This window comes from Podarcis muralis, chromosome 1, assembly GCF_964188315.1.
Source record: "Podarcis muralis chromosome 1, rPodMur119.hap1.1, whole genome shotgun sequence".
Taxonomy (NCBI): Eukaryota; Metazoa; Chordata; class Lepidosauria; order Squamata; family Lacertidae; genus Podarcis; species Podarcis muralis.
Window position 1 is genome coordinate 43,855,947 of NC_135655.1, and position 27,638 is coordinate 43,883,584.

Genomic DNA, 27,638 nt, shown 5'->3' on the forward strand with positions numbered 1-27,638 from the left:
CCACAGGTATTTCAGGCTGTGCAGTCAGGGCCGTTAATTGACCAAACCACTAGTTTGTGTAAGTCTGTGCACAGCTCATCAAAGATTGGAAGGGAATATGACAGAGTAGCCTGTGGAAGTACATGCTCATTTTTTCTATCCCTGTGTAGTCTCTGGTCAAATAGATTTTGCGGGGTTTTGAGGGTCCAGAGATAGTTGAGTGAGCTGTCATTTTGAGTGAAATGTCAGAAATGCCTGACTGCTAGAAAGATGTCTCCTAATGTCTCACAGACCTTGTTAAAATCAAGCATTGAAAATGAAGTACATAATCACAGTCCCTTCCAGGATGGCTAAGCACTTCATGAGTTGCACATGCAAAAAGTAATTTGCCCATATGTTACTGATGTATGCATAACTTATTTGGTGCATTTGAGAGGCATATCTGTTGATTACAGTGAACACGGTCTTTTCTTACTGAGTTAAAGAATGAAATTATTGATTGCATTACATTCTTTGACCTGGAGGCATGTGTGTTACGGCTACACATCTTGGTGTATGGTTGGGATTTGCCAGGAATATTTGTGTGTTGGAAAGACTGTTTGATATTGCCTGTCTCTGGAGTAGGTGGTGAAGGGAGGGGAGTGACTATGGGCTAGTTTAATAAAAATGCAAAAACAATACTGAAAATGGCAGCTGGTTCCCCCATGTGAGAACAGCCTGGTTCATCTAACATATTTTTCATATGCCCATGTATCTCATTGCATGAAGTAATTTGATGGTGCAGGGTGCCTGCGAGAGTTTGTGATTTTCTGCTTTTACCTAGGATGTGGGAGGCCAACAGTGTTACTAGCTTCAGATTTCTCAGGGAGAAGGCGGCCTTTCATTTCAAGTGAGCTGTCTCTGTAGCATTATAGGAACTCTTGAGGTGATTTCTCAACCTTTTCGAATATGACAATATATATGTTGAGGTGAGTTGAGCAGAGCAGAGCTATACACAGCATTCCAAATGCAGTGGTGCCATACATTTATATAATGACATTCTGACACTGGCAGTTTTATTTTCAGTTCCTTTCCTAATGATTGCTAGCATGGAATTTACCTTTTCCACAGCTGCCTCATACTGTGACAACATCTTCCTCAAGCTCCACTATGACTTCCAAGATCTCAGTCCTGCTCAGTTAGTATAAGTTCAGACCCCATGAGCATATATGTGGAATTAAGATTTTTTTGTTGTTGTTCCAACATGCATCACTTTACACTTGCCTACATTAAAATTGCATTTGGCATTTCCCCGCCCATTCATATAGTTTGCAGAGGTCCTTTTGGAGCTCTTCACAATCTCTTGTTGTTTTAACAACTCTGAACAATTCAGTATCATTAGCAAACTTGGCCACCTCACTGTTCACCTGTGATTGTTTAATCAAGAAGAAGTTTAATGAAGAAGTTTAATGAAGAAGTTAAAATGCACAGATCTCAATACTGATCCTTGGAGGACTCTCAATCAATCAAATCTTTATTACGGCCATAGATCAGCATAAGGGAGGGGGGGTAGAATCATTTAAAATCTGAAAAATGATTTGAAAAACTAAAAAGAATTAAAAGTCTATAAAAATCTAAAGGAAGCTAGCAAAGTCTGAAAGAAGGGTTAGGAACATTAGACGGGAGTGGCAGATCATAAGAGGTTAGTATATATAAGACTATAGCTATCAATCTACAGAGCACTCTGATATGAGTGCTCATTAAAGCTACAGTAGTTTGCGTGGCTATTCCCTCCCCCTCCACAGATGGAATAAATGAAGACACAGGACACCAGAATTTTAGGTTAATGGGCGAAAATGGCCACAACTTTAGTGATTACAGGCAAGAGTGGTATTGGCTTTAGGCATTGGCCCTACCAGACTAACCGGTCTAACCGGTGAGGGTTAAGCACCAACAGGGGGAGCCACCCGAGATGCATATCCCTAGGCGCTCCCCGAGGGGTTACCGCTCGGGGGCGCGCTTTAGGCCCTAGCCTCCGTAGGTTTCGGATGAGGCGATGCCCCCCGGAGTCCTTTAACGAACTACCCTCCAAGCCTTGGGGGAGGTGATGGCGATTCCTCCCCCCCGATCTCATTTGCATGACAGTACCCCGGCCAATGCCTACCGCCAAAACCCAGGAGTTGTGACGTTTTGCTACGAGGTAGGCGAAAAAACCAAGTGGCTTCAAATTCCAGCCAATTAGCCAAATGGAAAAAACTCCTACCAGGCCCCTTGCGGCGACCAGTCGAAACCCAAAGCAAAATCAAGGGCAAACCTAAAGGGCGGGTGGGTGGGAAACCTCGTCGGGTAGGGAGAGAAAAGGGGCGAGCCAAGGGCTGCCCCGACCTTAAGTGGCCTCTTGAAGGCCCGCCCCCGCCGCCAGCCGATTGGCTGGCGGTGGGTGGGGATGCAAATTGAGGGAATCCCTGGCTCCCGCGAGGCTGGGGACAGCCCCGCGGGAGTGTGGGCGGAGTCGTGAGCCCGCAACCCCCCCCTCCTGAAGTTCGGTAGGGGCATTGCGGCACAGGTCATTGTCCGACGAATTTTGAGCGCTGCTGTGCGGAATCTGGCAACATTGTATGTTGTAGCAGGGTTGGTATCTGAAAGCAATTAGAAGGTACATATAGAATTGTCCTGTGCACCTTGCAGCAGTGTTGGAGGACTCTAATTTCTACACCCTTCCATTTGGAGAACTATCCCTTTATTTGTACCTAAGCACAAGAGGATCCACAGTTACCTCTTAGCTCTTGCTTGCATGGCTGTATGAATACATTCTCCAGAAATACATACTGGCAGAAAGAACAATGCTTGTGTTTAATTTTCTGAAAATCTCATTTCAAAAGACATGCTGATTTTGCAACATGGTGGGATCTTTATCTTCTTCTTGGCTTTTTCTTTCCTGCTGCAAGGCATCCGGCACAAGAGAATATGAACCCTATGACACAGGGGTGGAGAGAAGGAAAAGATTGGCAGCAGGTTTTGAAACCCTTTTCCCTTAAGGCCACTAGTTTGAATCCAAGCTATCTGTGCTATTAACATATGAAGAAAGGACTTAGGAAATTCTATTGGAATGGGAAATGATCTTGCGAAAAGAAATGCTGTTGTAACCAGGCACCTTCTTGGGTAAATCTGGGCAATCTGCTCCCACGGGCATCTTTAGGTGTTCCTTGAAGCTGGTTAGCAAGGCTAAGTGGGGGAGACTTTCCTTGTTTTGGAAGGCTGGAGTCCCTAGAGGACAGCTTTTAATAACCGCGAAGATTAATAACTGTGCCACCCATCCCTACAGGCTTTTTGGAAATGTGATAAAAGATATAACCCAACTATTGTAACTAAAAACAGAAGAGTCAACATTCAGTCTAGTAAAATCTTGCAAATAATGTTGTTGGAGGAATAATGTATGTGCACCAAAAATAAAAGCCAAACACCACTTTGCTAAAGCACAGGGGAAAGGGAGCATTGACAACATCGTGGTGCAACTCTATAGGAAGCCTTTTGCTAGCATTTATTAATACATTTTCTGCCATTCGCTGTTCTTCTGACCCAAGCCTACATGAATTGCTCCCTCATGAATTTGGCTCCTTTGCCACTGTTTGGCAGGCAGGATTCAAGACCCAGATTGGCAGTACGTGAATGTGTGTGATGCAATGGGCAGGTTGTTAGGTCTGGGTGTACAAGTCTCAGGTTCAGATTTTTGCTGTTTATGTATAAAGCTAATTGGCTGGGCTTGGTTAAGCTATTTTATCCAGTCTCTAATTGCAATTGTGTGATTGCAATGAAGTAATTTTTTAAAATCTGCTGGTAATATGTTTAGAAATAACTCTTACCTGGCTGGGAATATTGGATTCAGAGGCTTCAGGCAAAGGAAGTATGAGTCCTATAACCTTAAAGGAGGGATGCAGGTTGCGCTGTGGTCTAAACCACTGAGCCTCTTGGGCTTGCTGATCAGAAGGCTGGCGGTTCAAATCCCCGTGATGGGGTGAGCTCCTGTTGCTCTATCCCGGCTCCTGCCAACCTAGCAGTTTGAAAGCATGCTAGTGCAAGTAGATAAATAGGTACTGTTGTGATGGGAAGGTAAACAGCATTTCCATATGTTCTGGTTTCTGTCACGGTGTTCCATTGTGTCAGAAGCGGTTTAGTCATGCTGGCCACATGCCCTGGTCTGTGAACAAATGCTGGCTCCCTTGGCCTGAAAGAGAGATGACCCATAGTCGCCTTTAAATCTGAATGCTTTTACATATCTCTTGGGGAAGCTACATCAGACACGCAAAAGGGATTTGGGTGAGACCAGCATAGTCCATTGCTTAGTAGTTTTCCTTTTTCTCTAACCTCACTCCTGGTATTTCCCATGCTTTTCTGTTGGTTCCATTTACTGTGATAGTTCTATAAATCTCCTTCTCAAAACACTGGCTATGGACCAGCTTCTTCTTTCTTCTCCTTCTTCTACACAGAACCTACTAAATATGTCTGTCATCTGCATCAAGAGAACAGCTCTTGACACTTGATGGCATCTTTGCTGATTATGTGCATCTTCCAGTCTCCACCGAAACAATATATATTCACACACATGCACACAAATTTAAGCTTGTGGTTACATGAAGTTGAATTCAATCTGCATGCATCTCATCTTCTTTTTTTCTCTTGTTGACTAGGTGACCTTGGAGAAAGTGCTGGGAATCACTGTCTCTGGAGGCAGAGGATTGGCCTGTGATCCAAAGAGTGGTCTCGTTGCTTATCCAGCTGGGTGAGTCATTGAGGGTGTTACACAAGGAATGCACGTTGTCAGCCTAAAGGTACAGCTTATGCCAAATCTGTCATGTAGCAGAGTGATGCATTTTATAAGAGCCTCATAAAACTCCCTCCAATTATGAGGAACATCAGCAGGGTAGGTTTAAATTGCTGCAAGGAAGACTCTTTACCTATCATAACTAATTAAATTATTCTCTAGGGTTCCTCCTCTAGCTCTTAGCTAAGTGTTAATTTTTTAAATATAATAATAATTGGATTTGGTACTATGCTGAACATGGACATGATGAAAATGTGAAAATTAGATGGATTCTGGCTGCCTGTTCAATCAGAAGATGCTCTATAAGACTGCCGGGTAGTTTTGTGATGTGTGAAGTTTCATGGGCAGTGGTTCCTTTATTCATGCAGACAGAGAGAACCTGGTCACTCTTTTGATTCTGGAGCTTTCACTGTTCTTTCCAGCTTTTATTTAAGTGGGTCCAAACGATTCTTATTATCTCAATAATAATCTAGAGATAAGCACTAGTATGTGGCTTGGGTTGACTTGTTCTCAGTAAGGGTTAGATGCAGTGGCAAAAGCTTTCAGTGGTGACTGTGCAATGCTGCTTTTGTTTGCCCTTTCTGAGTGAATCTTCTGTTAAGATATATGTACATGAGAGGGAACTGGAAGAGTCCTGTGTCCCACAGGCCTCTGAATTAGAGGCAAGGCTCTTCCCACCTGCCTTTTCCCTTCTAGGCTCCTAAGGACAACAAACTCGCCCACCCCTTTGAGGGAATTCAAACTGGCTGTGCCCTTCTTATAAGGAACTGTATCTTTGCCTGCTCCCTGTTTTGGCAAATGGGGATGTAGGCCAGGGCTTGGGCTGTGCTGGTGGCGAAGCCAATGGAGCAGACGGTGGGCTTCCCTCGGATCCGCCCCTTGCCCATTTCAGCAGCCAGCACCTGGGGCTCAGCCTGTTTGTTCCTGCGCCGGGTTTCCCCGCCCAGCCACCCTCGGTTTAAGCTGATAGCCAATGACTTTGCTGTGGCTATGGTGGTTGCCATCCTTTAAGGGGCTGGGTAGGAATTTGCCCATTGGGCTAATTGGCACCGACCCGGTGGTTCTGCCTACCACATAGCAATCGTCACAACTGGTTGGGCATTGGGGCAATCCTTTGCTTTGGATGGAGGGGGAGTTGTAGACTCTGCCTGCCCCTCCAAATGCTGGGGTATCCCCTTAAAGGGATCTGGGGCTAAAGGCACTCCCCCAAACAGCGGTCCCTGTGGGGGTCACATCTATTTGATATAAGTCTTAGGACCCCCTGTCTGGATTGACCATGCGTCACTTCCGCGGGCGGGCCGGAAGTATTTAGCTTGCCCCATGCCCAAACCTCTTTCAACTGTATTCAATAAAGTTGGGGCCTGTTCTGACCGAAAACTAGTCTCATTGATCTCTTATTATTTGGGTTGGGGTATGGGAAGTCTGATGGCTGGTCCTGCAAGCATGCTGGGGTATAACCATGGAACTGAACAACTGTCTCTGGTGCTCTTGAACCTTGTCATCCTTGGCAGAGGGATTTGCCCTCTTTCCGCAGGGCCTGCAAGACAGAGCTGTTCCGCCAAGCCTTTGGCCAGGGCACAGCCTGACCCCCTCCTTTGGCAATTTTCTCAGAACTCTACCCAATGGTTGCTTTCAATTTGATTTGAAGTAAAAAAATTTTTTAAAATGAAATGATTTAAAAATGTTGTCTTATTTTATTGTTGTTAGCCGCCCTGAGCCCGGCTTTGGCTGGGGAGGGCGGGATATAAATAAAAAATTATTATTGTTGTTGTTGTTTTGGACAGTCAGACACAAATGAGGACAGGTGGGAAGCTCCCTCTTCCTCTGAGAGACCTGATGCTTTTTGCTCCATAAGTGGGGAGTCGGGAGTTTAAGAGGGGTGAGGTACGTAAGTCCATGTTGGAGGCAGATCTCTGGGATCTTCAGGAATGCCTGAATACAGCTTCCCTGTTTTTTTATCATGTGCATAAGGGAACAGGAGCTGGAAAAGCTGACAAAGGTGATGCTGAGTGCCGAACAGTGATTGTAGAGCTTGATAGATATTTAGTTTGTTTTGGCATTTAGTTTTGCTAATGCATCTGGGTGCCTATAATTAGTTTGGAGTGGGAAGAGAAGAAATCGAGGCCAATCTTAGAAAGCTGCCGGTTTGGCAACAATATCCCTATTAATGCGGGTAGCACAGCAATCATTTTTGTCATAGCTAGGTTTGCCATGTGACTGCCGTTGAGAGAAGCTTTTGTCACCCTGTGTGGTTTTTAAGCTTACAGTCAGCGCTTAGCGATATTTAATTTGCATACATTTAAACGAGCTACTGTACAATTTGCTCACATGCTGGGCCCCCAGAAAAAAAATTGGTTCCTAGGATGCGGCTGTGGAATCTGAGGTATGGGTGTAAGAAAAGGTCTTGGTACGAGTACTACTGTCGTCTACAAGTGCTTAAAAATTAAAAGCCACCAAGATATTCCAGGTCCAAGCCAAAACATCTACCCATGGCATTTCTCTGCTGCTCTTTTAAAGTTCTGTAAACGCTTTACATGAGAGTTGCAGTCTAAATGCTGAAAATGTTAAATTTGAGGTGGAACTGGATGTGTCCTCACTTTGGATGTTTGAGGGAAGCTAGAGGAATGCTGATAAGATCACAAGATAAAAACAACCCACTGTTAGAGCATGGAGGAGATGAAAGAGAGCCCTGTAGCAAATCTAAATGAGGCAAGGCCAAGCGTACTGGAATCTTCCATCTCCCCACCCCAAAGGAAGTGTGCAGGAATCAAAATTTTGTGCTTGCTTTGAAGCCATGTCTGATATCCCTTGTTCTTGCCTTTTGGAGAGATGATGGCTCTGGAATGTCTTGCTTCTGCTGCAAACATGGGTTTTTTTTATTTAGGTGGATTGTCCATAGCAATAAGGTGGAATATTCCCTGCCATCATTATTGCAGTCACCCAGAACGCCTTGCTGTTTTCTCAATTATATATGAATGGCTTTTGACTACATGTTGTTGAAGGCATAGAAAAAACACTGCTGGATCAGGAGAAAAAGGCTCATCTAGTCCAGCGTTTTGTGCTTCTCACAATGGCCAACCAGATGCCTATGGAAAGCCTGCAAGTAGCATCTGAGCATAACAGCACTCTTTTCATTCCCAGAAACTGGTTTCGCTTAGAATATTATGCATTTGCTGTTATAAAAGTGTGATGATTCTTAGCCTTACTAATTGAGTATCTGCTCACAGTAGATTTTTGAAATATGGAACTTTTAAATGCTGGAGGGGTGGTTGCTTTACTGCTTTGAGCTGTGGCGCAGTTTTGCTTCAAGTCAATGTTTCTTTTGGATTCTCTCTCAGTGGGCATGTATGCAGCTTCCTCCCCCTACACAGTAATATTTGGGTTGCAGTAGAATGGCAGGAATTCTTTGTTTTCCATTTGATAAGCAAGCATGTGTTGCAGGTGCGTGTCCTTCCTTTGTATTGTCTTAAAAATTCAAGCTAATGGCATTTTAACAAAGTGTGGGGAAACTGCAAAATTCTGCTGCAGCTTTTGGCTTTTTCAGAAGTGTGAAACTGGTAAAGAGGAATTTCCTGTGAAGTTTCTCTGAGGCATTTCCTGTGAAGTTGCACATCTATTAAACAAAAACTAATTTGCTGGCAATTTCCATCATCAAGAAGAACGTATGCCAAGTCTGAGCCTAATAAGTAGTGCCAAAACATTATTTTGACTCTGTTTGAAATGATTTGGGGAAGTTACATGGTTAAATGATCCTGCTTAATGGAATCAAGGTGATATCTTTCCCCCATGGCCCATTGCATAGGATTCCTGTCTGAAGCCTAGCTCTTCTGTGCCTTGGCTGAACAGCCGCCTGCTTCCATGCTATGCCTAGCTGCTTTGTGATGCTGATAAAGTTTGCCACTGTCAAGACAACGCTTTGTGTTCAGTTTATCCTCTGCAGTTGTATTGGCCCAAAACACACAAGAGAAACAGTTTGCAGACCTAATTGGGTTGCAAGGTCAGTTTGTTTTATTATCTTGTTCTCAAGGGATTTATACCTTCATGGCAGTATGCAGGGAGGAAAGAAAAAAGGGGGGGAAACGGCATTGGCTTCTGTCACTGGCTTCTCTTGAGTGTTCATTCTGAGGCTTCCTTTAAACTCTCTCTCTCTCTCTCTCTCTCTCTCTCTCTCTCTCTCTCTCTCTCTCTCTCTCTCTCTGGCAATGGGAAGCAGAGCACTCATTCTTCTTGATGTGCATTTTGCTGTCCTGAGCCAGAGTACAGTGTCCTTGGCCCTGCATGGGTGCCTGCCATATAGCTCTTAGCATATGCTTCAGTTCTGATCTGTTCGTCTCCAGATACCCTGCTAGTTGACTCAACATTAATTTAAATCACAGGGCAGTCTCCAGATTCAACTCCCTTGCTGCTCTAGCCAGAGGGCTAAATTATGTAACGGTGCTTTATTTTTTACTGTGTTTGAAAGCACCAATTTTTATTTAACTGTTAACATGGATTGATCCTTCAAAAGTCTCAAATCTCATGAAAGTACCACCAAAATAATGCTATTATGCTGTTAGATTTATTTCTGTTTTCTGTTTTTCTTTAAATGTATGTGAGCTACATTACACTTGAATGCTGTACTGGCTTCTGCTGAATAAAAGTGCAAATCCTAATAAAACTAGATTTGCCAGCTATATTTGTTTTACACGCAATTGTTAAATGTCAGGTGGGCGATATTGAGGTTTCTAGGTTCAGTAACAGCATCTGCTGGGAAAACTGCAGTGTCCCCCCGCCCCCAACCTTCTTTGGGATCTGGCTCTCCTGCCTATTTGACTTGAACTTGAGCCACAGGGTGTTCATGTGCGTTACTTACAAAAGACAGTCCTCTGTTTGAAGGATTGTCCCGTTCAAGCCCATATTAAAAATACAGAATCCTTAAGAAGGGAGATCATGATCCTTGAATTTGCCCATCAGCAGGACAGTGGACAGAGGAGGCACAGAGGTCACTTTACCACAGTCTTCCCCTCTATATTGATGTATTTCTATTTTAAATTACAGTAAATATTTCCAAATGTGCAACTATACATATAAAATTAGCATATACAGACTTTTATGCAAATCTGCCCTCTCATCTCTCTCTCTCTCTCTCTCTCTCTCTCTCTCTCTCTCTCTCTCTCTGTGTGTGTGTGTGTGTGTGTGTGTGTTGCATTTCTTCTCTTTTGGTGATGTGTGAGTTAGGGTTGCCAAATTTCAAACAGTGAAAATCCAAACAGAAAAGTTGCTGAGCTGCCATGCACCCGGATTTCCCCAGACATTTGCCTGATTACTGCCCAGAGATTGCTGCCGACTGCAGTGTTTCGGATACGTCTGGGAAAATCCGGACGTAGGGCAGCCCTAGTGCGTGGCCTCTTATTGAGCCCTACTTCAGAGTCTCCAGGTAAAGGACTAAAATCTGAGGGTGAGGAGATGGCATCGACAATCCTGGTGCCAGAAGCTGACCCACCACGCACCACACCTTTTTGTTCCCAGATTTTGCTGTGCAAGTGTTTGGTTCAGAGCCTCTGGGGAATTCTTTGCAGTCCTAGAAGTGCTTTTCTCTCAGCCCCGCCCCCCTGAAAGCATTAAGTTATTTCTCAAGATCTGCATTCAGGCTTAATTCTTCTGTGCCCAACACACAGTTTTCTCTTCTCTTTTCCTCTCCTCTTTTATGTGCCTGTTATGAAAAATTAGAGAAGTGATTGGCTTCCCATGACTTCTGTTAGTTCCCTGTACTTAAGCTCTTTGCATTCTTGCGGTTGGGTTTGCATTAATAATGAGGCACAGCAGTATGGCATGTGTGTGTCTTAATTATACACAAGTGACAAATGCCTTTTAGACAGTTCCCCATCCCTGGAATATTGTGTCAGTTCTTCTGTGGACTCTGGTGGATGCCAAAGGCTGAACTCATTTACTCACATATGTTTTGGAGCCTGTAAATCCTTTCAGCACCTCTGGCACCTGCTGTCTCTGGGATCTTAATAGCCCAGATTATTACGATCCTAGGTCCCTCCTTCTCTGGTGCCAGTGTGATGCCCACACCCTTCTGACTCCACCTTCCTGTGCATAGGAAATGCCAGTGGGATCTCAGGAATGCTGAGACCAGTAGGTTTTAAGAGCAATCCCTTTTTAAAAATACAACTGCTAAAAAGATGTATCCAAGAACAGGCCTTTAAAACTTGTTGTGAATCTTAATCCTTCCCCCCTCTATAACAGGCATAGGCAAACTTGGCCCTTGAGATGTTTTGGGACTACAACTTCCATCATCCCTAGCTAACAGGACCAGTGGTCAGGGATGATGGGAATTGTAGTCTCAGAACATCTGGAGGGCCGAGTTTGCCTATGCCTGCTCTATAAAATCTCTTAACCCTAAAATACCTTATTTATGGTACCTCCTAGCTATATGCTGCCAAAAATATTTTGAACTTCAAAATATTATTCCTAGTATCACTGAAGCGGCATTTGCTAATTTTTGTGCAGCAATTCAGGACACATATATTGCCATATACAAAATTTTACTTCCAAATGCTAATGTCTTCAGATTTTTAAAATCCAGAACAACGTGCAAGCAAGCCTGTCTGATCTGGTGTGCTACCAAAAATTCATACTGGTGAAAGGTTAGTACCAGCGCTGAGTGAAACTTGGAAAAGTAGGAACTGTCTTTGCTTGCCTATTTTATTAAACAGTGCAGTTGGTGCTCTCCATATGTTGGAATACAGCTTCCATTATCCCATTACCCCATGGTGGCTGGGACTGCTGGGAGTTGGAGACCAAGGCTATCTTGAGGCCAGCATGCTGGCTCCCCCTGAGTTGGAGGATGGTCCATCAGGGCTCTTATGTTCCTAAGTTGCTTCTCTTTTTAAAAATAATAATTTTAGCTTGCTTGCAGGTCTCTAATTCTTCTCCCCCCGCACCCCTGTTCTGCCTCATGCATGCACTTGTGTTGTGTGTGTGTTTTGTTGACATCGCTGCTGAGATTCTGTATCCTAGAAACAAGAAGTAAAACAAAACTAAGAAACCCTCTGAGATTGCTGCAGAAAAATACAAAAAAAGAAAAAGTGTAGCAGGAATGCCAAGCCAGATGGGGGGGGGGGTCATACACCATGGTTTTATTTGACTCTTTTCTTTTTCTTATGGAAACAAACCCTCTCATTCCATTGACCCCACCCCCTCTTCCTAAACTGATCATTAGCCAGCATGGTGTAGCACTTAAGTGTGGCAGACTGGGATCTGGGAAACTGGGGTTCAGATCCCCACTCAGCCATGATGCAGGACTAGTTAACAATCTCTCAGTCTGATCTATCACATAAGGAGGTTGGAAAAATAAATTTTGAGGGGGGAGCATGGAGGCAAAGGAGGATATATATGTAATAGGTCTCTTTTCCATTTATGTGATTTTTTACTTGCTTTGTCTGGCAATTTGTAAGTTACCCACATAGGCCTGAGTTGTATTCCAGCAGCTGGGACCTTTCCACACTTTTGCTGGGTCCGAGCTCTGCTCCTTTCCCATGGAAAACCTGTTCTTTAGTGCTAGATTGGAGCAAATGTCAATCCAAAGAAAACCTGAATTGCTATTTGCTCCAGTTGAATGGAAAAGAGTTGTTTGCCCATGGGGGAAAGGAGCAGGGCAAGAGGAAGTGCGGACAAGCCCTAGGAGAACATAATGTGCTTTGTGTACTGTTTAAACTGGGCATTGGCAACATGTCTTCTGTGGGCAGACATGCAGCCACAGAAGATTCCCTTGGTCCCTGAAATTAGGCTTGGAAGAATCATTCTATTGTAGGCAATACAGTAGGCTGCTGTGTGTACTTGGTTGTGCTGTGTGTGTTGTGCCTGTGTGTTTCTCCAGCTTGCAAATGTACCAAATGATTGTGTCTCTTAAATGCTACATGGAAAGTAACTTCCATGGCCTCTTTCTATAAGTGGGTGTTGCTAACACATTAACCCTACTCTGATGTTCTTTGATCCCATGTCACTCAACACGGGAGCAAGGAGTGGGACCCCACAGAGAAACCATGACCTTGATGTTGCATGTTCCTCTGCTCCAAGTGTGCTGTGCAAGCTTCTGTAACAAGACAGCCTTTGTGCATATAGCTGTACACACAAAGACTTCAATAATATCTGTAAGATGGCAGCATAGGAGCAGGTGAGGGGAGACTGGAATGAAATGATCCAGGACAGACTTTGATTGAAGACTTTTGAGAAGATACTTCTTAAGAGATAGAGGTGGCTTGGTGGATAGTGGTGGAACAGCTGGTACACAAGGCATGTTTTTAGGGTGCTTGCTCAGCTTTGGCCAAAAACAAAACAGAACTATGTCATGAAGGATTGTGTCATAGAGCAGGAGTCCCCAACCTTCTTGGGCCGAGGACATACCTGAAAATTAAAGAAACTGTTATGGGCACCACAAAAATAACCATTTGACATAAGAAAGAACTGGTGATGCTATCCCCACTGACTCACACCAAGCAGCAGGCAACAATATCTACACCCCCTCCCCAAGGAAACCCCCCCACAGACAATGAAAATCAGACAATGCACCCCCAAAGAAGTAGGCAACCAAAAATACAGCCACAAATCATGCTTTACGCGTGTGACATCACCCCCACTCCAACTAGACTTCACCTGTCTCCATAATTAGGCAGGTCGGTATTGAAATTTTCCACCATTGTGTCTAGCTTGGATCTTTAGACAGAGCTGCAGGAGAAATCTAGCCCTTGAAGGTGGGTCATGTCAGGGCACAAATCATGTGTAATGCTGGAACAAATGTCTGCAGTGTGCACATTGGACTTGGAAAGGGCAAGATCTTCCTCTTCTTAAGTTCTGATACCAGCACGAGCTGCAGAATCACGGAGCAGAGTGCAAAGTGTCATGTGATCTCTTCCTCCCGCTTTTCTCTCTCTCTCCCCCACCCCTCGCCCAACCTTCACTTCTATAATGACTTAGTTTTGTGCTGCTTAGCACAAACCTCCTGAACTTGGGCAGCTCTTTTCTCCTGAGTCATGGACTTCCAGGACGTGTAGTTTCTGAGCTTGGGAGGTGCATAGTAGGTCAGTCATAACCCAAGTCAGCCGGAAAATGACAGCCATCTGTGTCACAGCCAAGGCAGGGGGTGGGGTGGAGAAGTGGATACTACTCACTGTTTCTCTAGCCAGAAATCTGCTTAGCACATGTAGAGATGAAGTCTTAGTAGGCTGAGCAGTAAATCTCATTGTAAGCTGAATGGTGGAGAGTTGTATGTGTGTTTTTTTTCTTTCTCCCAGCTGTGGCCATTGGTTTGTTCCCAAATCCTTTTCAGCTGCATGTAAATATATATATATTTCCATGGTCCGCCTTTTTAAAGAACCCCTCTGTTGTCAGCTTTCCTGGTATGTAGGTGATTGCATAATGGGCAAGACACGAAGGATCAGATAAATGGAAAATCAGCTTCTTGGACAAGTTGTAATATGCACACATCACATTCTTAGATAAGAATAGTCTGAAAAGGCTTATGAGGACTTTGTGTCACTGCTAATACTGCAGGAAAGAAATACTTTGCTCAGCTGAAACACAAGCAGCCATAGCCTTTTTGCCTATGTGAGGGTCCTGTGTCACAAACTGGGAGATAACTGATTACGCTTAGTTTTATTTCAACACACATCATTTCTAATGTTTAAAAACAAGGGTCTCCAAAACACTTGTTTTAAAATCTGGATGTGTTCTCATAAATAAAAAAGCACATGACTTGTGATCCATCAGGTTGAATGAATTCCTCATGTTGAATTGTGGTTACTATAGATTGATATGTAACATTGTGGTTATTTATCAACCCATGATGGGGTGGATGGCAAAAGTGGGGCAACTCTGGATTGGTCTGTCAGACAACAATCTTTATCATTGTCTAACAGAGGTTTAGGATACATTCATATGTGGGGATTAGTGCATTAATTTTCCTGATTATAATGCTAGCAAACCTATCTCAGATTCTACACTGCATTACTTGTTGCGTTATGGAACTGCAGCTTTTTGATCAATATACTGCCATGCCATGCTAAATTTTAAATGGTGGCAAAAAACTGTATGCCAAGATGCCACACGAAATTTGGTCATGTGAAACTGCAGTGGAAAATTATTGGGATTTTCTGGGTTAATGGTGTTGCAATCAGATTTTTTCTTCCTGGGAGCAAATAACACAGAAATTATTACCAAACTTCCACTGGATTTTGCTTTTACATCTTGTGAACGACCATACATAATGTGGAAATTATCAGGTAAAGAAACATAATGAAAATGAAATGAAGTGCTGTATGGATGCAGCCACAGTTGGATACAACCCAGTGTCTGGTCAAGGCTGTCCCTTTGGTCTTGCTCTCCCTATGGACTCCCTTCATTGCCATTTACTAATCAAGTTTTAATTTTCTTCTTGTGATGGCTATGTGCTGCCTCTGAATTCTGAGGGGAGTGCTTTTGTGCTCAGAGTCTGCTTACAGGCTTCCCATAGGCATCTGGTTGGCCAGGCCAAAATGTTGGACTGGGTAGGCCTTTGCCCAGAACCAGCAGATCTTGTTCCCAGTGGCACCCCAGTACTCCAGTATTTACACTGGACTACAGTTCTGATGATGTGGGAATATCCAAGTAGAACCAGAGACAGGCAGGATTTATCTTCTCTAAAAGGTGGCAATAGCAGCCCTTTCATTCATCGTATGAATGTGGTGATTGGAATAACTTTTCCTGCAGCTGGGCTCGGTTTTACCCTGTGCCAAAGAGAAGCCACACAAGCTACCCAGTGTTCTAATTTGGACCACAGCAGGGAGGGACAGTAGCCACCAGCCAACTGCAAATAAAAGGGGCCCATGGGCAGCGAGGTGGAGTCTTATTTCCTTCTGCCTCTGCTAAATTTGAATGTAGAAAGAAAACTTCCTATAAAAGTTGCGGGTGGCTTCATAAAAGAAAATACCCTTCATTTTTCTAATGTAATTGGGTAAACTTCATGATTATTTGGCAGACCTTAATGGAAAACTTAGGGGACGCAGGTGGCGCTGTGGGTTAAAGCCTCAGCGCCTAGGACTTGCCGATCGAAAGGTCGGTGGTTCGAATCCCCGCGGCGGGGTGCGCTCCCGTTGCTCGGTCCCAGCGCCTGCCAACCTAGCAGTTCGAAAGCACCCCCAGGTGCAAGTAGATAAATAGGGACCGCTTACTAGCGGGAAGGTAAACGGTGTTCCGTGTGCTGCGCTGGCTCGCCAGATGCAGCTTGTCACGCTGGCCACGTGACCCGGAAGTGTCTGTGGACAGCGCTGGCCCCCGGCCTATAGAGTGAGATGGGCGCACAACCCTAGAGTCTGTCAAGACTGGCCCGTATGGGCAGGGGTACCTTTACCTTTACCTTTAATGGAAAACTTCCTGTTACTGTAATACTAATTGATCCTTGCGTGCCTTGATACAAATGAAATTACATCTGATATAGTGATACATCAATGGCCATAAACTAGATCCTAAACTAATAATTCCAGGGCTTTAATAAGTGCAACTTCTAACCTCTCACTTGAAATAGTTGCTTAGAACTCTCTGCAGACACCAGTGTCTTGGTGCTGCTTTTCTTTAAGCTTGCATTTCAAATATTGCTAAGTGACTTCATGGTGGTGGTTTGTGTGTTTTAATTTTATTTTAATATTAGAATAAAAATAAGATTTTATTTTAATCTGTCATGGATGCTTTAGCTGAGATTCCTGCATTACAGGGGGTCTAAGATTCTACGATTCTATCTATTATTTATGGCCCGCCCAGCTGACTGGGTTGCCCCAGTCACTCTGGGCGGCTTAAAGACGACTTAACAATCCAGGTATGATTTTTACCCTTTGAAGAATCATCTGGTTTACTACGTTTGATTCCAGACTATTGGAAATAGTAGCATAGTGGATCTCATAGGCGGCAACTATGTGGGGCCCTGAGTGCCCGGGCACCCACAATTGTAAAAAAGGAGGGAGCCCCCCCCCCGATTCCACTTGGTGTCATGTCAGCAGGCCCCGTAGCATGTGTGTGTGGCGTCAGCATCCCCCCTGCCACATGTTCAAGTGACGCCTGCACACCACAGTGATGTCAGCACACTCCCGGGCACCCACTATCGTGAGGGCAAGGTGGCACGCCTGGTGTGTCTCAGGCTCTGAGGAAGGGGGCACCTGGTGTTGTGTGTTCCCGGGAAGTCCAGTAACATCTGAAGTAGTTCTTGGAAAATGTTTACAATAAAAACAATGTATGAAGCTGTCATTAATCCACCTGACCCAGTATTGTGTTTTCTAACTGACAATGGCTTTCTAAGCCTGCTGGTTCAGGTGGGGGCCTTTTTGCAGCACCAGCTACCTGAGATTCTTTTGACTGGAGATACCAGGGACCAAGCCTTGCCAATAAGTAGGCTACTGCACTTTATGTAACAACAAAGACCTCAGTGGGTCGAGTACCCCTTGATTTACCCCTTACTTACTTCATCATTTGAACATGCTTTGGGCAGAAAGATGTTAAGGAAGAGCTAGTGCTTTGTTCTTATATTTTGTAAATCTTAGTGGTGAGGTGGGAGAAAGCTCTTGTTCAAATGCCGCTGTTGGGGTTAGTTCCTTTCACGCAATTTTGCACACAAGCCGTGGTTCCCTGCACACAATACGGTACAGCACTGTGTGCTGCTGAAGAAACTCCGAAAGTCTTTATGCAAAAGCCACTAAGAGCAAAGCTTATACTGGACCATCTATGAAAACAATGCCTTCACTCTATGACCTTATTGTTTGATGAGGTAAAAGGTAAAGGTACCCCTGCCCGTACGGGCCAGTCGTGTCCGACTCTAGTTGTGCGCCCATCTCGCTTAAGAGGCCGGGGGCCAGCGCTGTCCGGAGACACTTCCGGGTCACGTGGCCAGCATGACGAAGCTGCTCTGGCGAGCCTGCACCAGCGCAGCACACGGAAACGCTGTTTACCTTCCCGCTATAAAGCGGTACCTATTTATCTACTTGCACTTAGGGGTGCTTTCAAACTGCTAGGTGGGCAGGAGCTGGGACCAAACGACGGGAGCTCACCCCGCCATGGGGATTCGAACCGCCGACCATACGATCGGCAAGTCCTAGGCGCTGAGGTTTTACCCACAGCGCCACCTGCGTCCCTTGTTTGATGAGAGAGCTGGTCAAATCTTGTCCAGTATTATAATAATAATAATAATAATAATAATAATAATAATAATTATTATTATTATTATTATTATTATTATTATTATTATTATTATTATTTATACATACATACATACATACATACATACATACATACATACATACCCCACCCATCTGGCTGGGTTTTCCCAGCCTCTCTGGGCAGCTTCCAACAAAATATTAAAATACAGTGGTCTGTTAAACATTAAAAGCTTCCCTAAACAGGGCTGCCTTCAGATGTCTTCTAAAAGTCTGGTAGTTGTTTATCTCTTTGACATCTGGTGGGAGGGCATTCCACAGGGCTGGTGCCACTACCGAGAAGGCCCTCTGCCTCGTTCGATGTAACTTGGCTTCTTCCAGTGAGGGAACCGCCAGAAGGCCCTTGGCGCTGGACCTCAGCGTCTGGGCAGAACGATGGGGGTGGAGACGCTTCTTTAGGTATACTGGGCCGAGGCCGTTTAGGGCTTTAAAGGTCAGCACCAACACTTTGAATTGTGCTTGGAAATGTACTGGGAGTCAATGCAGATCTTTCAAGACCAGTGTTATGTGGTCTCAGTGGCCGCTCCCAGTCACCAGTCTAGCTGCTGCATTCTGGATTAGTTGTAGTTTCCGGGTCACCTTCAAAGGTAGCCCCACGTAGAGCGCATTGCAGTATTCCAAGTGAGAGATAACTAGAGTATATGGCTCTCAAATGTTTTGTTACATCTTCACACTTTCCTCTGAAGCTTGGTGACAGTTGTTTGCCACAGACAGCTGGAAATGAGGCCATCAAAGTACACTTGCTAGGTGGGGGGAAATAACCAGCCTGCTTCTTCTGTTCTGCAGAATTCTCTGAATCTGGAGTGCATTACAGCATGGTATGTTAGGACCGGTCATGTTTATGATGCTCTAGAATAAGGGATAGTTTAAGGTTTCCTTGGTGCTTGTGAAACAAGGGAGGAACAGTCAGAATATCCTATGAAAGCTGGAAGCACTGTGCTTGTACAGGCAATAATAAAGACCTGTTCTCTCCTCTCCCCTTACCTGAGAAGAACTTGGCATCCTTAGGAACAGTTATGCCATGTGGCAACGTGATTTGTTTTTAGAGCCAAGTTTTGAGCTTGCATAAGACCAAGGAGAGGAAAAATACTGGCTGGGATTGGGAGAGAACTTGAATTCCATGTGCATGACTGGCATATGGCCTTTGCTAAAGGTGCCTCCCAGGAACCTTTTAGGCACACACACACACACACACACACACACACACACACACACTTCTTAGAAACTAGGATTGGCCTGTAATGAAAAAAAGGTCATTTTCTTTTTCTTCTGGGTGACTTTGATGTGGTTGCTAATATTGAAAGGTTTACATGTTTGCAGTAGGTATGTGTGTTAAACAGGGTGTTTTCAGAAATGTAGGCAATATGTCAGTGTGATAGCAGGAAAAAAGGGGAAGACTGATTTGCATCATTTCAGGGGCACGTTCAATGTGGAATTTCCCACATTTCAAATCCGATGCAGGCACACATACGTCTTCCAAGGATTTTGTGTGCATATATCTGTATGTGAAGGAATCTGCTCTAAGAGTTTAGAATGAAATTTAATTTGCACAGTGCTGATAGATCTGCAGTTGTGATTTCCCTTTCCCATTCTGGCAGAGCAGGATTTTTGGTTCTTGATTTTGTGGCCCTTGTCTTAGTCAGAAGGCAGCCTTCCCCACTTTATAGGAACAGATTTCAGTGGTCTCTTTCTCTTTTTAATCTTTTTTTAAAAAAATATGTGTCAAGAATTTCATAATATGTCTGAATGCATTGATTACATTAGAAAACAAACAAACCAGTAAGAAGTATGGTACTTCTCTCATATGAACATACATCATTACTATACAGAAGAATATAAGTGGATAAATTGTAAATTATACTGGTGTTCAATAAAGCTATTTTCATAGCTTTGTCATATTTTGGACTTCTCATTGGATTGTCTGAGTGCTTCTTTTTGTAAACAGCTGATATGATTCTTGGTGTTAGAAACACAGTTTGTTTGTTTAGAGCATATTTCTCTGTTAATATATTATAAATATATTATAAAGTGAGACCATATTTCTACAAATTTATTCTCCTCATACCCTGTTTTCCCCATATCGTAAATAATATGTTAACTTGGCACTAGAGCTAATTCCCAGAGCTTATTAATTCAGTCACTGCACAAAGGTAGCTTCTGGGTTCTCCAAGTTTGACTATATATCATTCTTTCTGCCACAATCATATAGGGGGTTAATTCAATATGTGAAGTTAAGCAACAGAAATAATGGATCCAGCGCCATGCTCGTACTGTTATATTTAAGATATTCATTTTGCAATCATTTTCCAATATTTTTATTCTGAGAGACATGACCACCACATATGAAAGTAACGCCTCTTGTTTTCTGCAATGGCAGCACATTTTTGAATAACCAGTTCCAGTGTTTAGACAGGGCAGGGGGTCAAAAGAAAGCAAAGCACCAAACCAATCATAGTGGGAGAATTAGAGTAACCCCACAAACCTGCATGGGGGGTGTATGTTCCAGGGTTCATGCCTAAAGCCAAAGTCACATATAGTCAAAACACTTTGGGTGCAATGGTGGGTGGGATTGCCAAAATCTTTTCCCCCCCAGATGCCTGCCCCCTTTCCACCCACCTTTTTAATTATATGTATATATATTTGCCAAGCCTGTAAAGCTGAATGCACACAAGTTAAATGCATGTAAGTTGTGGGCTTACTAGACTCTTATTTTATCTGCTACAGGTGATAGATATACTTCTCAGAGTGACTGTGTATGTGTGTAAGTGCTTACTGTAGGCTGAAAGGGATGGAAAAGCGGACAGGGCACACGCTCCATACTGAACCGTTTACTTGCTCTGTACGATTTCCCATGTGGGTAAATTAATTGAATAAAAGCCTAGAGAGTTAAATCATTTAATGTATTGCCTGTCTCGATAGCTATTGTGTGCTGCTTTCTTGTGATAAGCTATTATTGATGAGATGGCTGTTTCTTCTTAGCTTAAGCAGTTCATCTTTAAAAGAGAGAGAGAAAGAAAGAAAGAAAGAAAGAAAGAAAGAAAGAAAGAAAGAAAGAAAGAAAGAAAGAAAGAACATGGAACCATTCCTGTTTATGCAATGACTTTGGGATGAGTTGTGGATCTGTCTATTTGATACTTGAACAAAGAAGAGTTATGCTGGTTGTTTTTAAGCATGGTGGTGTTGTTAATGCTGAGAAATGAGGCTGTGCCAAATTCTCCCAAGTAAATTCGGGGTGTAAAATGCCCCCTTTGCTTGGAGAGGTTCTCTTAAAAATGCATACCTTCAGTTTTTTGCACCTGTTACCACCTGCCATTTCCCCAGACTAGTTCTTTAACTGGAGAGCTTCTCTCTCCCTCTCCTTCTCCATGACATCATCTCAGTCAATCAGAGATCATTGTGTGTTGTTGTTATTATTTATTAAATTTTATGCTACCCTTCATCCGAGGATCATAGGGTGGTTTACAGTATATAAACACAAAAGTTTAAAAGGCCTTAGATTGTTGAATTAGTCAAAGGCACCATAAAGACCAACTAAGTTAGTTCTTGGTATGAGCTTTCGTGTGCATGCACACTTCTTCAGATACAGTGTATCTGAAGAAGTGTGCATGCACACGAAAGCTCATACCAAGAACTAACTTAGTTGGTCTTTAAGGTGCTACTGGAAGGAATTTTTTTTTGTTTTGACTATGGCAGACCAACACAGCTACCTATCTGTCAAAGGCACCAGTTACTCAAAGGAGAAGAGGAATGTTTCTGCCTGGCACCAAAGGTAATGAAGGCACCAGGTAAACCTCCCTGGGAAGAACATTCCACAGGTGGGGAGCCACCACAGAAAAAGCCCATTCTTGTATTGTCACCCTCCAGACTGCTTGCGGAGAAGGCACACGAAGAAGGGGCTCAGATTATGACTGCAGGGTCCGAGTTGGTTCATAAGGGGAGAGGTGGTCTTTAAAGTATTCCTGAACCATTAAAGGTTTTATAAGTCAAAACCAGCACTTTGAGTTGGGCCCTCTTCTCGGCCTTTTGGCTAAGATGATGTGTAGTGTAGAAAGTATTTGGCAGCCAGTGCAGTTGGGCCAGGATTGGCATTACAGTGGTACCTTGGGTTACATACGCTTCAGGTTACAGACTCCGCTAACCCAGAAATATTACCTCGGGTTAAGAACTTTGCTTCAGGAAGAGAACAGAAATCGTGTGGTGGTGGTGGTGCGGCAGCAGCAGGAGGCCCCATTAGCTAAAGTGGTGCTTCAGGTTGAGAACATTCAGATTAAGAACAGACCTCCAGAACGAATTAAGTTCTTAACCCGAGGTACCACTGTATATGCTCAAACTGTCTTGCTCCAGTGAGCAATCTGGCTGCTGAATCCTCTGCTACTAGCTGATGTTATAGAACACATTGCAGTAATTTAACCTAGAGGTTACCAAAGCATAGACAACAGAAGTTAGGCTATCCCTGTCCCAGATAGGGGTGCAGCCAAACCACCAACCAAAGCTGATGGAAGACACTCTACACCACAGAGGTCACCTGAGCCTCAAGCAACAGCAAAGGATTCAGGAGTACCTGCTCCTTAAGAGGGAGTGTAATCCCATCAAGAGCAGCTAACCTCCCATCCATCTAGACTAGGGAACCACCCACTAACATCCTTATCTGGATTAAGCTTCAGTTTATTGGCTCTCATCCAGTCCATTATTGAGGCAAGACTATGGCCTGGCATATCTACTGCCTCACCTGCAGATGTAAAGTAGAAATAGAACTGTGAGTCATCAGCGTATTGCACCGGATAACTCCACTCAGTGGTTTGATGCAGATGTTAAACAGCATGGTGGATAAAATGGTACCCTGAGGAACCCCACACTGAAAGGTCCATGGAGCCAAAGAACACTCCCAAGCATTACCCTCTGGAAACGTCCATCCAAGTAGGACCAGAACCACCATAAAGCGGTGCCACCCACCCTTAACTCGAACAGCTGCTTCAGAAGGATACCATGGTTTCTGTGTGAAAACTGGGCCTATAAATCCTGGCTGAAATGGATCTAGATAATTTTGCCCAACTGCTTTGCTCTCACTCTGCAGTGGGAGATGTTTCCATTTCCACAGCAACTGAATCATTGCCTTCTTTTTGTGGAGATGGCAACTGAATTTATTTCATGGAAGACTTTTACAGGCATTCCAATAGATCACACTCATTGTTTCACTAGTATTTATCACTAGTATTTATCACATTTTTATATGCCTGTTGTCTTTGTCCATGGAGTTTTCTTGGCAAGGATTCTGGAGTGCCTTGCCGGTTCCTCCTCCAGGTTTTTTGAATTTTTTGAATTATGGTGCTGGAGAAGACTCTTGAGAGTCCCATGGACGGCAAGAAGATCAAATGCATCCATTCTTAAGGAAATCAGACCTGAGTGCTCACTGGAAGGACAGATCGTGAAGCTGAGACTCCAGTACTTTGGCCACCTCATGAGAAGAGAAGACTCCCTGGAGAAGACACTGATGCTGGGAAAGATGGAGGGCACAAGGAGAAGGGGACGACAGAGGACGAGATGGTTGGATAGTGTTTTCGAGGTTACCAGCATGAGTTTGACCAAACTGCGGGAAGTAGTGGAGGACAGAGGTGCCTGGCGTGCTCTGGTCCATGGGGTCACGAAGAGTCGGACACGACTAAACGACTAAACAACAACAAAATTTATCACATTTATCACAGTAACTCTTAAGTTGCAAGACAGAATTAGAGTAATATACTAAATATTACTAAATAAATGTTATTTACCCTTTGCAACAACAGCATGAATCTGATGGGTTTGCATGGACTGTAGTTTTTCTCATACAAGTGAGGGAGCATGCATTCTTATTGTCAGCCACAAACTGCCTCTATGCTGGAAATTTGAACAAGGACTTGTTGAGAGTCATTGTTTGTTTCTCTCCCTCCTCCTCTTGCTTCTCCAGAGATCCGATAAAAGATTTGGAGCCTTTTACCCGTAGTGATAAGGAATCTCATAAGTAAGAAAAACATTTGAATATGAATGAGCAGGGTTTTTCTAAGGCGTTTTTTACAACCATGCTTTGTGTTTTTTATTGTTTTACTAATTGATTTTAATATAGTTGCCTCCTCCGAGACTTTGGAATGCAGGACAGATTAAAAAATAAATCCATAGTCATCAATCTCATATCTCTTGTAATATCATTAGTTACAATGTGGCATCATAATGTCCACAATAAGCGCCTTTAATTTCTTTCTAGCTTTCCAAACACACAATTTGTGCTGATTCTTGTATTTTGTTGCCTCAGCCTCTACTTCTGTTGGTCGATTGCTAGAGGTCCTGTGTGTGTATTTGGTACCATAAGACCGTTTTAAAAACAAACAAGCCACTTGTGGGAAAATTGTTATTGCTAAAACATGTTTTCGTAAGCTAGTGCGTGCTTTATCAGTGAGATCCCTGCCTCCTGCTCCAGAGATTAATGGGTGTGGGTTTATCTCATGATCTGGGTAATGTAATGAAGCTACAAAATTTATGTCCTCTTCTCAGGTATCACCTGTTTTTCTTTGTTCATGTTAATTCCACTATTTTGTTGGTACAGGTGTTGGTCTGCCGTAGTTGAAACAAAATAAAAAAATAGCACCTTAGAGACCAACTAAGTTTGTTATTGGTATGCATGCACACAAAAGCTCATACCAAGAACTAACTTAGTGCTACTGGAAGGAAGGCTTTTGGTTTTTTTTGGTGTTGCTACTTCTCCTAAGTTCTCAAATGTTTTCCTGTGTGCTTGAAAAATGTTAGGGGTTTCTTGGTGGACCACTTCAGAAACTAAGTGGTTTCCCCCTAGAAATCAAAGTGCATACATTTGTAGAAGGCATCAGGGTCATAATAAGGATAGGACATTGTTAGTCTATTTGATAATCTAGCCATGGGCAAAAATGGCCTCTGTCTCAACTGTCAAAAAAAGCAAGCAAGTGCATGGCTAGGTACAGATAGTCTTGACTGTTCTGCAGCTTTTTCACAGACCCTGCTGAATGGAGCTTATGCACTACAGTTCAATAACTTCTGATAGTGCATTAGATAGGCCCAGATGCCGGTTTTGCTGAGGTGGTTCAGCTGGAGCAGAAGATAGATTCTTTCAACAGTCTGGGAAATCTGCAGAAAATGAGTATTATGGAATTAAGAAAACTTTTGGGTTCGAAATGATTTGACAATCTGGTTATCTGAAACAGCATATATTTTGATAGGTTCAGAAGCGTCTTCAGCATTATTACATACTCGCCAATATTTTTCTGGCTTTCCATATTGAGGTCATAGCAAAGGTTGGAACATCACATCTGTTTTAGATATGCATCTTCAGCAGATGAAACCCCGAAGCTATGCTTGACAGGTACCTCCTGACAAAGTCCTGTGGGGTTTCTTACAGATTTGACGCTGAAAATTACACAATGTAGTGCATGTACTGGCATGCTTACAACACCCTATGCATGTGCTGTTTGGGAGTCCCTGACCAGTCAGGTTTTCCAGAGGCACGGACATGGATGCTTAACCGTACATATTTTAATTCCCACCTGATGTGTTGGCTGCAGATAATGGCACAGTCCCAATGTTTGTTTCCTGCAACAGGAGTAATATGTAGTTCTGCCATAAGCAGAGATGCAGCAGCAGAGCTGCTATTGGAACATCAGAGGGGGGCTGGTGTAGAATGTTCACCACTTTGAGGGCTGCTTCGCATGTGTTAGGAAAAACCTGTAAGGCCGTGTACCCACCATACCTGCAAAGCACATGATGATTCATATGTGCCTGTTTTGTTGAGACACAGAAGCAGCAAAATGGATGCAATCCTAGTTGCACATGGTGACCTATCTGCATTTTGCATACTCCTTATCCTACACAAAATATCTGAAGTGGTCCTGTGGATAAATGTGCTCTATGATGTAGTAGCTATCTCCTTTTTCCTGCAACTGCCCCTGGTTTCATTGCTGCTGCATTGTGTTGCTCTGAAGGGAAAGCCCTTTGCAACTGGTTAATTTTGGACAGGGCCAAGAAAGTAAATGAGAGCTGTATGGAGGAGGAGCGTGCACTTTTTGCAAGCTTGTTAAAGCAGCATCTTAAATCCCCTTAGTTGGGTAACTTGTCTCCTGCCTTTACAAGTTTTGATTATACCCTTTGGTATTTGGGGGGAAATCTGCATGCTCAATCCTTGCTTGACTGTGGTTGAAAAACTGGTGAATATAGGTATGAAATGCACATCCACACACCACAAGGAGGCTGGTGATTAGAGATTTTAGCACACCATTTTAACTGAGCAGAGTTTTGCTTTATTGCGGGGGGGGGGGGCGGCGGGGCAGAAATCTCAATTCTTTACGAGGTTTTTCAGAAAATTATGGCTGATGCTGTTTTTATTAGATAAATACGTGTCCTTGTGTACATATGGGGGATTTTTAAGGTTAATGAGGCGTGGGTCATCACACTTATTTCTGTTTGTTTGCTTTATTGGCTGTAGGTAAGTGTCTTCAATGCCCTTCATATAGAATTATCTCATATAGGTCACGCTATTGGTTCATCTAGTTCAGTACTCTCTGCTCCATGGCCGTGCCTCCTCAAAGTCTTAGACAAGAACTTTCTCAGCCCCTTCTGACATCCTCTGACACCAGGGGTTGAATCTGGGACCTTCTCCATGCAGGGCTTTGACAGGAGCATTAGTCATAGCAGTTGAAACCCCCCCCCCCCCCAGGCCACCTGGAAGCCCATTGGATCCATCAGCCTCCAAGGGAGGACCATCCTAATAGGTGCATTTTTTGGTTCCCTCATTACATATCTTCAGGGGCCAGGCAAAAACTTTCCTCTGTAACCAGGACTTTGGCCTTTAACTATCTGTGGCCTTTAAGAAGTGGTGGTGGGATGTTTTTAATGTACTTCCCCTCTCTTGGTTTTAATGTATCTATGTGTGGTTTTTGTTTGTCTGTTTGGTGGTAAGTCACTTTGGGTTGCCCTGGACAAGATAAAGCGATCAACACATTCAGCAAATAATACAGAAATAATAATAATAATAATAATAATAATAATAATAATAATAATAATAATAATACAGAGCCTTATCCACAGTACATGTGCTGAAGTTGTATTATCTGTGATTAATTTATAGACACAGATGCTTTAAAAAATAACAGAAGACCATATGATCCTTTGATATTGAGCTGTGCTTGTGTTGCGCTGGCCTCATTTGCACAGAATGCTAAGCTGCCCCTGGCTTAGGGTTACGAGAATGAGCTGCAGCCTTGGGCATTGGATATCATCCCATATCCCTTTTCAAGTGTTCCTAGGCTCCAGCTGCAGATGATGTGTGACATGCTTGCAGTGAATGAAATGCTCAGTGTCAGCAGGGGCAATTTAATGCATTTTGAAAACTTTATGTATAGCTCAATATTTGCAGTGCCTTTCTCATGTAATGTGATTGTTGTGAGATTTCGCAACGCTCTCATGAGATCTTGACGGAAGCCGCTGACACTTGACTTCTCCATTGTGGGGGAGATGGGGCACACATGGAGACACCACCCCTGCCTCAGTCCACCTCATGGGTGAGCCAGCCATGTCCGTGCTTCTAAGCATGTGAGATGGGCCCATTTCTCACCATGCCCAGTTGGAGACCGGGTGGGAAG

General features: G+C 43.6%; 1 protein-coding gene across 6 annotated transcripts in view; it reads left to right on the top strand.

Moving 5' to 3' along the window:
* Window positions 1-27,638, top strand: part of MAPKBP1 (mitogen-activated protein kinase binding protein 1) — a 124,394-nt gene that overhangs the window by 38,488 nt on the left and 58,268 nt on the right. For all 6 annotated transcript variants that reach the window (XM_077927143.1, XM_028723616.2, XM_028723609.2 and 3 more), the window contains exon 3: window positions 4,647-4,738. In XM_077927143.1, coding sequence (XP_077783269.1) covers window positions 4,647-4,738 — 92 coding nt within the window. The remainder of the gene's footprint in view (window positions 1-4,646; window positions 4,739-27,638) is intronic.